The sequence below is a fragment of the Solanum stenotomum genome, chromosome 8 (assembly GCF_019186545.1).
Source record: "Solanum stenotomum isolate F172 chromosome 8, ASM1918654v1, whole genome shotgun sequence".
Taxonomy (NCBI): domain Eukaryota; kingdom Viridiplantae; phylum Streptophyta; class Magnoliopsida; order Solanales; family Solanaceae; genus Solanum; species Solanum stenotomum.
The window spans coordinates 4,460,025-4,475,123 of record NC_064289.1 but is presented as its reverse complement, the minus strand read 5'-3'; the positions used below and the strand labels follow the sequence as shown (position 1 = coordinate 4,475,123).

The window sequence follows — 15,099 nt, the reverse complement described above, 5'->3', positions numbered from 1 at the left end:
TGCATTACCTGTCATTATCAGCGTGCTTTCGCTTACTGAATTAAATTTTAATAGTTTGTGTGCTACCAAATGATTATGACCAAATCTTTATTATTAAAATCTCATGTCGTTTTAGTAATTAGGTTTTGCCTTAATGATATGTAAAATTATTCTTTAGTTGGTACTAATTGTTTTGGTGGTCCAAAAGTAGTACTTAGCTAGTTTTTTTTTTTTTTTTTTAAAAAACATCGACAACGTTGATGTTTCAACTAAAACGTAGGTCTTTAACCTAACTATGTAAAGGCAAGAATATAAATATATGTTCTTGGACGGAAGGATTCAAACCTAAAAATCAGTTGCCTTATTACTTGAGACCATTCTTCATTTAAAATTTCTATAGTTGATTCTAGTTTTATATTATTTATAATAACGTTCATGAGTTGAAAATAAGAAGACTCTAAGTTACAAAGTGACATTTGTTATGAGATAAAATCGCCGATGCCTATGTGATCTTGTGTTTGATTCTCTTTTGAACTCTGTCAATGAGTTTGGAAACAAGTCCGCAAAATATTATTGGGCCTAAGCGAACAATATTACTATCCACACTTTGACAGAGTTGGACATGCGGAGGTGATGAGTGAAATGAACCTACCTACATGATGATGATCAAAGTGTCTTAATTAATTACATTTTGTCGAGGCTAATCATTGAACACTTTAAGAATTTCAACAATTTTGATGTAGAAATTAATAGTAATAAGTCCTTAATTGTTGTGAAATGTCAACTAATTGAGGAAATCTAGTGGTTCTTATTCACCTAATAATAGTAGAATGATCAAGTGCATTATTGATTTATTTGACATTTTTTCTAATATGGAATTTAGAGCAAATATGATTGAAGCAGCTCACCAGATTTTCGAAATTAAAAAAGTACATAAGGACAAATAGATAGGAGTAAAAATTGTACGTTAATCAACTTTCAATATCCCCAACAAACCATTATTACAAAAATAAAATAAAAATAATCAAAGAAGGAGAAAAAAATGGATCTAATATATCATTTTTCTATTGGTGTTTGACTAATAAGTGAATTGTTACCGACAAACAAAGCAATCTAACTGCAAAGTGTAAACTATCCATTGGGCCGTCAAAATGGCCGGCCCAGCCAGCTCTACCGAGTTTGACGATGCAACAACTCAGCCCAATCCTAAATGTGTGGAGTTCGATTTTAAAAACAAAGTTGGAAGATGTAATTGATTAATTTTCAGCTGTTATAATTAGTCAGTTACAATAAAAAAGAGTTATCTGAAACGTAACAATTACTAACTCTTAGGTAACTTGCCTTAGTTATTACTCCCTCAATTTCATATTAATTGAATTGTTAAGGTGTTTCACATCTTTTAAGACATAAATTAGGCTTAACTTTTCACTTTTACCCTTATTAATTACTCCCTCCGTCCACAATTGTTTGGCAGGTATACTAAAAATAGATGTCAAAGATTAATTGTCAATTTAAACAATCAAGAAATAATTAGTCACTTTTTTCCAATTTTGCCTTTAATGATTGTGTAGTTCAATTGAAAAGTTATGTGGACTTTTTATATTCTTGATATAGTAGGGTTATATTAGTCAAATTACACCTTGTATTAAATTTTTCTTGAGGGATGTGCATGACCTTACCCTGACAAACAATTGTGGACGGAGGGAGTATTATATCAAAATTATGATTTAAATAACTAAATATTAATTAATAACTAATTCCAATACTAACTAATAAAGGGTAAAATTGGGAAAACATTCTAAAAGTAGTCTTGAAAATTGAACAATTAAGTTAATTTGAAAAATGAAAAATGTCTCAACAATTCAATTAATATCAAATGGAGGGAGTAGTAAATTATGCATGACCTTAGATAGGAAATAGGAGGACACAAATTTTGGAATAAAGTTGGTATGTAGGAGTGCGTCCATACTAGTAGGAATGAGTACACACTACACACTACACACTACATCAAAAATGATTTTTGGTGGTAATTAATTAACGATAATAGCTCAATTGTCGGTAAATATGTATTTTTAGCAGTAATTAACACTCTTTATATATGTCTCAAAAGTCTTTAGCAACATTGGATCTAATGACACTTAACTAATGCCGGTAAAGACTTTAGCACTCTTTATTAATGTGTCTATTTATTGCCACTAAATGTTGTTTTTGTTGTAGTGACATTGTCTTGTTTCCTTTACTAGTAGAGTTGTAGTTGTAGGACTACTCTTGCAATTTCTTGTTCTTTTGTTTCTGTTGTTATCGATGATTTCGTATAGTTCGATTGTAGTATTATTTTGTGGTAGTATTGCTCTTCTACTATTATTGTTTTATTTTACTATCGATCTATTGCCTCTTGTACAACCATTACGTCTTTTTTCTGGACTATTTTTGTCTTGAGCCGTGGCACCTCTGAAGTAGAGATACGGTTTGTGTATGCCCTATCCTCTTCAGACCCCACTTTGTAAGACTAATCTGGGTAGCAGACACAATTTAGCATCATGGCAGCGTTAGTTTTGCAAGCAAGCCCCTATGCAATAGCTAGGCTCACAGCGTGACTCTCAAATTGATCCGACATTTCTAGTGCCTTTTGAAACTCAAAGAGAACCAATTCTTTTTTAACAAAGTCAAAGAGCAGACTCATATTATCCTATTAAACAATCGAGTTGCCGACCACTTGAGTACCTTAGTCTTGATATTTTTTACGCTTATCATTATGTAAATCCTCAACTCTTTGCTTTAAGAACATGAAAGTGAGTGAAATGGTTTATATAGTTTGCGTGTCTTGTCTTGATATCTAAGGCACATAACATTTCAAGGCCTTTTCTTTTCGTAAGGGATCTCTTTTTCTCATTAAAAGAGAGAAAAAAACAACAATCAAGATTCAAGAATGAAGTTTTCTATTTGCAGAAAAGCTCAACCAAGTCCCTTTATCTGTCTTAATTCTTCTTGAATACATACAAAAACATCAAAAATTGTCAAACATAGTATTCTAGCAATCTGCATACTGGAGTTTGATTTCTATTGTGTTGCGATCGATGCACCTTGGATGAAAACAAGTAAAGTGATTTAGCAGTATGCATCCAACTCGATGAATCTGCAACAGCGCGCAGGTCTACAAGACTCAACCCTTTAGCTTCATTTTCAGTTTAGATATAGGAGAGAAAGGGGGTGTCAATCATTCTTTGACAAGATTTTCCAATGAAAACTGATACCCGTAATAGCAAGTCTCGTCGCCTTAAAGATATCCTTCCCTTTTATGTTTCAATATCTATGTCTAGTACAGTTGAAATACCTCAAAAAGTTTATGAAGACGATGCAAATCAATCACACTTGTATTAATTAATTTCAAGAAATCAATCTACTTACAGGGAATAAATACTTAGTGATCTGCTAAATTTGGCTTGTATAATGGAGGATCTTCCCCAAGCAAAAGTGATGTCAAGACAGCTTCACACACTGCAGTGTCATACACAAGCAAGTGACCACAGTCAGGAACTTCGTGATATCGAATCCAGGGCAGCCTTTGCGAGACGTGTCTTTGTAACTGAACAGGCACAACTTTGTCTTTGACACCTTGCCAGATGTGAACCGAGCTTTCGTTTTGTGGGTATGGGTCAGTTAGCTCCAACGGATTAAAATCCCATTTTCCAAAAGCTACAATAATGTCACTACAAAGGGAGTCAAATACACTTCGGTCCTTTAGGCCATCCTGTAAATTAAAGAACAGCTTCTGATCAAATTTATCATATTTACGGAACCTAAACGTGTAGTGACTTCTACTGCCAACAACCAGAATAGCGATTCTGATACAGCAGATCATACAAAATGTGTTCTTTTTTTGTCTGAATGGAACGTTACCTGAGTGAACAACTGATATCCCGGTGTGTTCTTCAAGACTTCCAAGTCTCTCTCACAGAAAAATTGAGGATTTCCATCAAGAACAGACGCTGATGGGAAAACTTTCTGAGTCAGCCACCAATGTAATATCCCCCGAGCATAACATGTGATCCAAATTACCCACCGAGAGAGTTGTTTCCTGTAATCATTCTTCACTAGATCCTTAGGCAGTGTGCGCCATTTATAATTGACAAAGGGAACGACGAGAGCAACACCTGCAAGCCTGCAATGCATTATACTTCAAAAGTAAAATCTAATAGGCCTAAACCTTAACCAGTAAAGCCAACAAGCTAAAAGCTCTCGAGATAGTTCTCTAACCTTCCAGGAATGTGCTTGATGCAACTCCAAGCCGGGTAACATCCCAACGACACACCTATTACGTAGAATCTGGATCCTAATTCCAACAGATCAGCTAGCTCTTCAATATCAGACGCTTCACTTTTAAGCGACCTTTTTGAATTTATATCACTCTCTCCATATCCAGCTCTATCAAAGATCAAAAGGTATATCCCCAATTCATCAAGAAGTTCCTGGCAACTAGAGCAATATTAGATCATTCTAAACTAGACATTTTAGACAAGCTAATTCAAGAATAACATCTCCTCAGCACAAAAAGAACACATTTCCCCACTCCCTCAAAGAATCTAAATATGCTAACCACAAAACCAATGTTGCTCGGACTCTCCAAAAATATCTCCAACTGCATGTCGGATCCTCCAAAAGTAGTGCATTTTTGGAGGATCCGCGCGACATAGCACCAAGCAGAAGAGATTTTCAATTACTAACTCTGCCTTGAAGTCACTTCAATTAGCACAGTAAACAGTAGTTCTAACCAGGTAATGCCAAGTTCAATTGTTCTTGAAAAAAAAAAACCATTTATGGATCTATTAATTTCAACCCTTTCTCTTCAAATCTATGATATTGATACCAAATTCACAATTCTCTACCAGTTTAATGCTTAAGTATCAGTCTCAAACTGTGAAAAGTAAGATTCAAAATCAAGAAACTATGGTGTATAGATACAAATCAAAAAAATTGAAAGAGGAACAGAATTTACATACATCAGAAGCCATAAAGCTCATTTCTTTAGAACTGCCAAAGCCATGAACAATGATGATTCTGTATTTGGATATGTTTTTGGGTACCCCTCTTTCTCTATAAGCAAGATATCTACCATCACCAAGTTTGACTCTAGGTGAAGTGACAACAACAGATTCATCTATAAGTGATTTGGATTCAGCTTTCTCAGTAGAAGGCTCTGTGGGCTGACCAGCACATCCTAGACAACCCATCATCATCAATACAAGTTTCTTGAAAACCATTTATTTTCTGAAAAAAAGGGGGCAAAATTAATCATCATATAACTTATGAAAAAAATTGAAACTTTCAGTTTATGGATTTGAATTTGGCTTACCAGATACAGAAATTGTTTGAAAAAAAATCAAGAATTAGTAGCCTTGATTGATTGGTAGATGAGGTGTATGGGTATTTGTACTTTTTTCCTTCTTTACCCTTTTACTTCTTTTTGACTAATTGAAGATATGTTATTGAGTTACTAAAGTTAATACTATGTGTGAGGACTAAAATGGCAGGGGTTGGGTAGAAACAATCCATGTCTCAAAAGAATTTTTGTATTTGCCTAATGCTGCATTATCTTTGGATGTCTGAACATTGTGGTCATTAGTCAAAATCTGCTTTAAGATTTAAGGTTGCTCATCTCTCTGTCCTAAAATCATTTTGACATGAGAAAACATTATTTTAAATTCACGTCTTATATTTGTATTAGAATTCAATTATTTTTGAATTCACGCCATATAGAGCCTTATTCAGAAAAAAAACACTTTTTACTAATAATTTTTTCATATTCAGAACTCAAAGAGAAACTATGTGCCTAATCTAATATATATAAAAATTATATTATGTTAGTGTAATATTAATACCACAAATATAATAATTTACACTTGAAAATAAAATAAACAAAATTAATAAATAAAAATTTAGGTTGATGCGCAAATATCTTTGAGGATATTCAAACTCACTATAGCATAATCTTCACTGAATTAATAATAATACTCTTAACTTATCCTCTTCAAAGTATATTAACTCAATAATATCGTATAACTCAAGCAATATATCGTTGGCTCCCGTTAATTTTAAAGGACTGCAAAGCGATAGGCCAATCGAAGACGTTGCAATTCTATAATTTTGGAATTTAAGGATTTTAGGGACAATATACTGTTGGCTCCAATAAAGTGAATTATGAGATCTCACTGCCAGCACATGTTTTGCTGCCAGAGAATTATAAATTAGGTATTTCTTCCCATGTGAACATTCATTACTCTCTCAGTCTTGGGCATAATTTGATTTGAGATAATATATTTTTTTTAAAAAAAATTAATAAAACTTGTAGTGTAAAATAATCATTGGATATTTATATGATTATAAATTATTTTATTAAAGGTAAAAATAAAAATAATTATTTCTAAATATAGTAAGATAACATTCTTTTGTAAATAGATGAAAAAGAAAAGTGTCACATAAAATATAGTCAAATCTCTTTATTTATATATTGTTTATCTGGAAATTTGTAATTATAATAATAAAATTTTATTGTAAAAGTATGTAATATAATGTAAGTCTAGAGGAGTAGGTGTTCGGTATTCGGTTTGGGTTTCTCAAATTTCGAATTCGGTAATTGATAGTTAAAAGTAGATATCAAATATCAAAATTTTAAATTTCGATTTGGTAAATAGTAAATTAAATTCCGATTTGGTACGGTATTCTGTAATATTGTATTGAAGTTATAGCCGATTGTATTACAAAGTTAATACCATTTCTCCAATCATTTCTATTTTTTATGTGGAGACACAATAACAAAAGATCAACAAGTAAGAATACATCAAGAAAAACAAATTAATACAACTAAAAGACACATTCATTTTGATTGTTTATGCTTATTAATTCTTTAACTTTCTCTTTGGACTTGAACTAATGAGTAATTATACAACTAAAAGACATGTATATGGACTGTTTATGCCTATTCTTTAACTTTCTTTTTGGACTTGAATTGAGTAATATATGTTGATATATGACTTCATTAAGTAAATAATTTGATATATGAAAAATACCTAATACCAAACCCAAACTCAAACACCATAATTCTAAAATTTTACTTTGAATATATACCATACCAAATACCTAATTGCTGAATAATAATTAAAATGGTTGTTGCTGCGGAAATCTGGGTCAATGCAAAGGGAGGAGTGGTCAGGGATTATATTGGACAGATGAAACTTATGCAATGAAAATGATAGGTGTGTTGGGTTTAGCAAGGTGTGAATGGGAAATAAAAAGAGAAAATGAAAAGAGGAAGAACCAATGAAAGTGGGGGAACCAATTTTGGAGGGAAAATGAAAAGTCATTGCAAAATGCAAATGAAAAGTCATTTTTACCATATTGGTAGAAGAAAAGAAATTGTTGTCCTTATATTAATAAACACATCCTTTAGTTTTTAAAGGGTTAAGAAGAAGGTGCCCCCTCGCGCCGTCGTCGTTGCTCGGCCTCGACTTTGGCTTTGGCTTTGGATTTGATTGATTGATAATATTTTTGGACAAAATTTATTTAATCAATCATATTAATTCATTTCTTTTCTCTTATAAATTAATTCAGAATGTTAGTTAAATAACAAAATTAATTTTGCGCAACGGAGTTTATTTGAAATTCATGTGCAACGGTAATAACGTTCTGAAGGGACCTGTTCCTTTCGAAAAGTCGTTATTTTTCCCAAAAAACACAACGTTTTGGAAAAAACGAGTTTGAACAGACGCATTCTTTGCTGTAAATGGCTATAAATAGAGATATTTTTTTCGTTTTTCAACACTGAAATTTTTTCCTCTCTACATACATTTTCTTACATAAACAAAATTGTCGATCGACTGAGTCTGTGTGTGCTCTTGTTGATGTTCTTGCGTTCGCTGAAGTTATTGAAGTTTGAGGTACCGCTACTTCTCTAATAGGTTAATCCATTTTATCTTAGGAGAAATTATCTGCAACCTTAGGTACAGTGAGGGGATTAAATTTCTTAAGGAAATACATTGGTTTCTGTGGACTCGGATTAAAAAGATTCTGTCTATTTCATCTTTTTCCTGTTTCTGTATTTTTGACTAACCTGAATACAGGAGATAAGAATCTTAAGAAATTTAATAGTTTATGTATTTGAGGTTTGTGGAGATTAAAACCTTTATTGTTTTTTACTCTGTTTGAATTTTTTAAATTCATTCGATTAATGACTAAAAGAACATAAAAACTTTATCGTTAAATCAGAAACAGTCTGTGTAAGGATTTATTCTTTACTGCTAGTATTTCACATACTAAAATTGTCTGCCATTTGTGACAGAAAAATGACTAATTCAAGTCAAGTAAATGCTGGAACACTAAGTGCTGCAACAACATCAGTTGCACACAATCGTTCAACTGCTGCCCTAGCATCGGCTGAGAAACCTGCAAAGTTTTCTGGAGTCGACTTCAAGAGATGGCAGCAAAAGATGTTTTTTTATCTGACTACGTTGAGTCTGCAGAGGTTCATTAATGAGAACGTTTCTGTTATGTCGGATGAAACTCCGCCTGAAGAACGATTCTTGGTAACAGAGACATGGACACATTCTGATTTTTGTGTAAAAATTATATTCTGAGTGGCCTGCAGGATGATCTATACAATGTGTACAGTAATGTCAAAACCTCAAAAGAACTCTGGGATGTTTTAGAAAAGAAGTACAAAACAGAGAATGTCGGAATGAAGAAGTTTATTGTGGTAATGTTTCTGGCCTATAAGATGATAGACAGTAAGACCGTCATCACCCAAGTTCAAGAATTGCAGGTCATAATCCATGATCTCCTTGCTAAAGGTATAAATTTATTTAATACCTATGTTGGAAATATTAAGTTGATCCTTAATACTCACATAATCTTTAATGTATGATTGGTTGTGAATGATGTTTTTCAAGTGGCTGTCATTTTTGAGAAGTTACCTCCATTGTGGAAGGACTTCAAAAACTACTTGAAACATAAACGCAAGGAGATGACTGTTGAAGATCTCATGGTAAGGTTGAGAATCGAAGAGGACAACAAGGCCGCAGAAAAGAGGCCACGTGGTAATTCAACAATATCTGGAGTAAATATTGTTGAAGAAGATCCCACAAAATCAAAGAAAAGAAAGAAATTATCTGGTCCAAAGAGCAATCCTCCTAAGAAGAAATTCAATGGAAGCTGCTTCAACTGTGGCAAATGTGGTCATAAGGCTACTGAATGTAGGGGTCCCAAAAGGGCAAGAAGAAGGATCAAGCAAATTTGGCTGAATCCAAATGAGAGATGGACGATTTTTGTGCAATGCTTTCAGAATCCAACTTGGTTGGAAATCCAAGAGAATGGTGGATAGATTATGGTGTCTCATGCCATGTTTGTGCCAACAAAGAATTATTTTCATCATATACTCCAGCACCTATAGACGAAAAGTTGTTTATGGCAAATTCCACTCTTGCAAAAGTGGAAGGAACTGGCAAGATCCTCCTAAAGATGATATCAAACAAGGTGGTGACTTTGAACAAGGTCTCGTATGTTCCAGAATTGCGAAAGAACTTAGTTTCTATACCAGTTCTGACTAAGAATGGATTCAAATGTGTATTTGTTTCTGATAAAGTTGTAGTAAGTAAGAATGAGATGTATGTAGGAAAAGGTTACCTCACTGAGGGTCTTTTTAAACTCAACGTAATTGCAGTTGATATGAATATATATTTTGCTTTTTCTTACTTGCTTGAGTCTAAATGTTTATGGCATGAACGTTTGAGACACGTTAATAACAAAACCTTACGAAAACTGATTAACTTAAATGTTTTGCCTAAATTTGAGTGCAATAAATCAAAATGTCAAGTTTGCGTTGAATCTAAGTATGCTAAGCATCCTTATAAATCTGTTGCAAGGAATTCATATCCCTTAGAACTGATTTACACTGATATTTGTGACATGAAGTCAACACCAACACGTGGTGGAAAAAAGTATTTCATAACTTTTATTGACGATTGCACTAGATATTGTTATGTCTATTTGCTAAATGGTAAAGATGAAACAATAGATGCATTTAGGCAATATAAAACTGAAGTTGAAAATCAGTTGGATAGAAAGATCAAAATTATCAGAAGTGAGAGATGTGGAGAATATGAATCTCTATTTGCAGAAAGATGTTTAGAAAATGGAATAATCTATCAAACTACTGCTCCTTACTCTCCACAATCTAATGAAATTGCGGAAAGGAAAAATCGAACTTTAAAGAAAATGATGAATGTCTTACTTATAAGTTCAGGTTTACCACAAAACTTGTGGGGGAGACTATCCTTACAGCAAATCGAATACTCAATAGAGTGCCTCATACGAAGACACATGTTATTCTATATGAGAAACGGAAAGGTAGAAAACCCAACTCGAAATATTTCAAAGTGTGGGGGTGTCTTGCCAAGGTCCAGGTTCCTATACCTAAGAGGGTGAAAATAGGGCCTAAGACTGTGGATTGTGTATTCATTGGATATGCCACAAATAGTAAGGCATGTCAATTTTTGGTTCATAAGTCCGAACATCCAGATATTCATGATAATACGGTAATGGAATCAGATAATGCTGAATTTTTTGAACATATCTATCCGTATAAAACTAAACTTGAGTCATCAAGTGAGGTGGGGGGGGGGTTCTAACAACCTCGAGAACAACCAAAAAAGAATGAAACCAATGAAGAGAGTCCAAGACGCAGTAAACGTCAAAGGACAACTACTTCATTTGAATCTGATTTTGTAACATTTTTTCTTGAAAGTGAGCCTCAAACATCAAGGAAGCGATGTTGTCTAGCGACTCAACCACTTGGAAGGAGGCTGTCAATAGTGAGATTGAATCAATCTTAAGCAATCATACCTGAGAGTTGGTTGATCTTTCTCTAGGGAACAAACCCTTGGGTTCAAAATGGATCTTCAAAAAGAAGATGAAAGATGATGGAACTATTGACAAATATAAAGCAAGAATTGTTGTCAAAGGCTTTAGATAGAAAAAAGGTCTTGATTATTTTGACACATACTCGCCAGTGACTAGGATTACATCAATTCGGATGTTAATTAGCCTAGCTGCAGTATACGGTCTTGAAATCCATTAAATGGATGTGAAAATCGCCTTCTTAAATAGAGAGATAGATGAAAAGATCTACATGGAACAGTTTAAGGGCTTTGTAGTTTCCGACAAAGAAAAGAAAGTATGCAAACTTGTTAAGTCACTTCAGGGACTAAAACAAGCACCGAAACAATGACATGCAAAGTTTGATCAAACCATGTTGTCAAATAGATTTAAGATCAATGAGTGTGATAAATATGTTTACATTAAAGACACTCCGGATCAAGAAGTCATTGTATGCCTATATGTGGATGATATGCTGATAATGAGCAATGACATTGCCAATATAAAAGCTACTAAGCGTATGCTTGCTAGTAAGTTTGATATGAAAGATCTAGGAGTAGCTGATTTGATATTGGGAATAAAGATTCACAAAATTTCTAATGGTTTAGCATTGTCTTAATCTCATTATATTCAAAAGGTACTTGAAAAGTTCAAGTATTTGAATTTCAAAAAGGCAATGACCCCAATTGATGTGAACCTTAATCTTGCTAAGAATAAAGGTGAAAGTCAGTCTCAATTGGATTACGCCAGAGTATTGGGAAGTTTGATGTATGTCATGAATTGTACACGACTAGACATAGCCTGAGCTATAAGTAAACTGAGTCGATATACAAACAATCCTAATCAAAATCATTGGTTAGCAATGAAGAGAGTTTCGGGGTACTTAGAAGACACTCAAAACTATGATTTGCGTTACAACAAATATCCAGCAGTTCTTGAAGGATAATGCAAATTGGATTACTGGGTCAACTGAAACGAAATCTACGAGTGGATATGTTTTCACTATTGGTGGAGGAGCAATATTTTGAAAATCATCCAAACAAACATGTATAGCTTGCTCTACAATGGAGTCTGAATTCATCGCCTTAGACAAGGCAAGTGAAGAAGCTGAATGGCTCAAAAATTTCTTAGAAGATATTCCGTTTTGGCCCAAACCAATGCCCCATATATGCATACATTGCAATATTCAAGCTGCAATAGGAAGGGCTGGAAGCGTTATGTATAACGGGAAGTCTCGTCACATAAGACGAAGACATAACTCTGTTAGACAACTACTCTGTAGTGGAATTATCACAATTGACTATGTAAAGTCAAAGGATAATGTGTCAGATCCACTTACAAAAGGCCTAACTAGTCGACGGGAATGAGATTATAGCCGAGAACAAGTCATCGTGGCGGTAACTCTACCTAGAAGACTGGAGATCCCAAGATCTAGGTTCAAAGAGATTAATCAAAGTCATAGATGATGGTTCAACATTGTCAAAACTTATTTTATAGTCAATTCTCATGATGAGACAATGTTCAGTAACCAGGATAAAGGCATAAGGAATTTTTAATGGTTTCTAAGTTTGATACAGGGTATATCAAATAGTGTATCTACGGGATAACACAATTAGAAACCATCTATATAAGTGTGAAGTGTAAGCCGCTTCAAGTAGAATCCGGTAAGGCCAGTTCTCTAAGCACTTATTAACCGAAATGTGTTCATGGCTGAAACGAACAAAACAATGAGAACCAAAAACAGTTCAAGGGTTGATTGTGTGACTTATGTTGTCTAGGTATACACCAAAGCTTGACGGTTCAAAGATATCAAATCTACCGATTGACTAAGTATATCCGATATATGTTCACTACAGACAGTTTAAAGGGAAACCTACTTATCCAGATGCGATTAACCCTTACTTACAAGACACACAAGTTTTTCATGCATATAGAGAAAATGGAAAGAGGAAGAACCAATGAAAGTGGGGGAACCAATTTTGGAGGGAAAATGAAAAGTCATTGCAAAGTGCAAATGAAAAGTCATTTTTACCATATTGGTAGAAGAACGGAAATTGTTGTCCTTATATTAGAAAACACTTCCTTTAGTTCTTAAAAGGTTAAAAAGAAGGTGGCCCTTCGCGTCGTCGTTGTCGCTCGCTCGGCCTGATTTGGCAAATGATGTGATTGATTGATAATATTTCTAGACAAAATTTATTTAATCAATCTTGTTAATTCATTTCTTTTCTCTTATAAATTAATTCAGAATGTTAGTTAAATAACATAATTAATTTGGCGCAATGGAATTTATTTGAAATTCATGTGCAACGGTAATAACGTTATGAAGGGACCTGCTACTTCCGAAAAATCGTCATTTTTCCCAAAAGACACAACGTTCTGGAAAAAAACGGGTCTGAACTGACGCATTCCTTACTGTAAATGGCTATAAATAGAGATGTTTTTTCCGTTTTTCAATACTGAAATTTTTACCTCTCTGCATACATTTTCTTACATAAACAAAATTGTCGATCGACTGAGTCTGTGTGTGCTCTTGTTGATATTCTTGCGTTCGCTGAAGTTATTGAAGTTTGAGGTACCGCTACTTCTCTAACATGTTAATCTGTTTTATCTTGGGAGGAATTAATCTGCAACCTCGGGTACAGTGAGGGGATTAAATTTCTTAAGGAAACACAGTGATTTCTGTGGATTCGAATTAAAAGCATTCTGTCTATTTCATCTTTTTCCTGTTTCTGTATTTTTTACTAACCTGAATACATGAGATAACAAGGTGTACATGAAAGCTCAATGAAGATTATAAAATAATATTGAGCGTAAAATTACGACTCGTTTGGTACAAGGGATAGAAATAAATAGTTATAGGATAAGAAAATAGCGAGAGATGGAGGAATTGATTGAGGTGTCCTTGAAGTTGGTATGGAACCATAACTATAGCAATTTGGTCATGCTTTTTACAACAATTAGCAACAAGAGAACTCATTTTCGTTTTTTGCTGTTACAATTCAGAAATCATGTATACAGTCTTAACAACAACAAAAAGTCTGCTTTTATATTGAACATGACAACAGTGAATTAATAATGACAATACTCCCTCCGTCTCAAGTCTCAAATTATTACACACCTTTAACAAGTCAATAATAAGAAGATTATTTTTATCAACTTACCTGTCAACTCTTTTAATATACACTTTTTTTTTTTTATGTGTCTTACATATAAATATCAAGATTAACAACGGATGAACTTTTTGAAACTTAACAATATTTATACTGCCAAAAAAGAATTAATTTCAACGATAAAATGGTGAAAAATAAATTAATTATATCTTAATTTGCAAAATCCACAAGTAATGTGAGACATCTTTTTAGTAATGTCTACAAATAATAAATAATATGAGACAAAGGGAGTATCACTTTTTGTTTTGTTTTATTAAAATTTAGATTAAACTAATGACATCTCCCTGAGGTGACGCAAATCGAAAATAACAAATTATGTTACGCAGGGCAGAACCGGATAGATTGAAATCTTCACAACTTTACAGTATTTACTCACAGAATTTAAAGATAAACGGATTTGTTAATTTATTTTCTTGATCTATTATCCGTTTTATATAGGAGACCATAGTAGTTGTTAGTTAATGTAAGACGCAAGTTTGGAAAATTAAGTAGAGGGCTTGGAACACATTCCATTAATATTTTGGAATGCAAAAATAAAATAAAATTAGTACATATTTATTACAAATGTAAAATGTACAGAGGTTTCAGATAATCTTATTGCCAACAAATTAAACTTATAGGAGTATTATACAACAAAAGAAATTCAGAACAAAGTATTTTTTTCCAGTGTACATTGGAGTAATTGAAAAGTTCGTGTTTCATTGGAGATAAAACTTTACCAGATCAAAACCTTGCAATTTATTTGCATTCTCTGCTACTTGTATGTCCTTTTTGGTAAACAATTTGTGTACAAAATGTGTAGAGTAGGCCAGGCGGAGCATAACGTGAGAGCCAAATAATTAATTATTCGCCAAAGCTTGTTAGCGTGATCGTTCTTGATTAAATCACGAGGAGGTAGTGAGTTCCATTTGTAGTTGATTATCGGAGAAATAAAAGCCACACCTGAGCGGTATACGTCTGATGCAAGGATAACTTCCAGCAGAGACGACTGAAATTATATAGAATTTGTAGTTGATCAGGCAAT

The 15,099-nt window shown here is 33.4% G+C and overlaps 1 protein-coding gene across 1 annotated transcript; it reads right to left on the bottom strand.

Annotated features, from left to right (window-relative positions):
* Positions 1 to 2,914: 2,914 nt before the first annotated feature.
* LOC125874077 (uncharacterized) lies at positions 2,915 to 5,331 on the bottom strand. The gene is made up of 4 exons (XM_049554884.1): positions 4,980 to 5,331; positions 4,237 to 4,448; positions 3,880 to 4,141; positions 2,915 to 3,730 (listed from the first exon to the last, which is right to left on the bottom strand). Exons 1-4 carry the CDS (start codon positions 5,238 to 5,240, stop codon positions 3,401 to 3,403), a joined length of 1,065 nt encoding a protein of 354 aa, XP_049410841.1. The 5' UTR covers positions 5,241 to 5,331; the 3' UTR covers positions 2,915 to 3,400.
* Between the last annotated feature and the right edge of the window lie 9,768 nt (positions 5,332 to 15,099).

Excerpts from the sequence above, each read along its gene's own strand:
- LOC125874077 (XM_049554884.1), bottom strand. The coding sequence starts at position 5,240 with ATGGTTTTCAAGAAACTTGTATTGATGATGATGGGTTGTCTAGGATGT. Across the intron at positions 4,449-4,979 it reads TGAGCTTTATGGCTTCTGAT|GAACTTCTTGATGAATTGGG; the intron begins GTATGTAAATTC and ends TCTAGTTGCCAG. Across the intron at positions 3,731-3,879 it reads GATATCAGTTGTTCACTCAG|GATGGCCTAAAGGACCGAAG; the intron begins GTAACGTTCCAT and ends TTTAATTTACAG.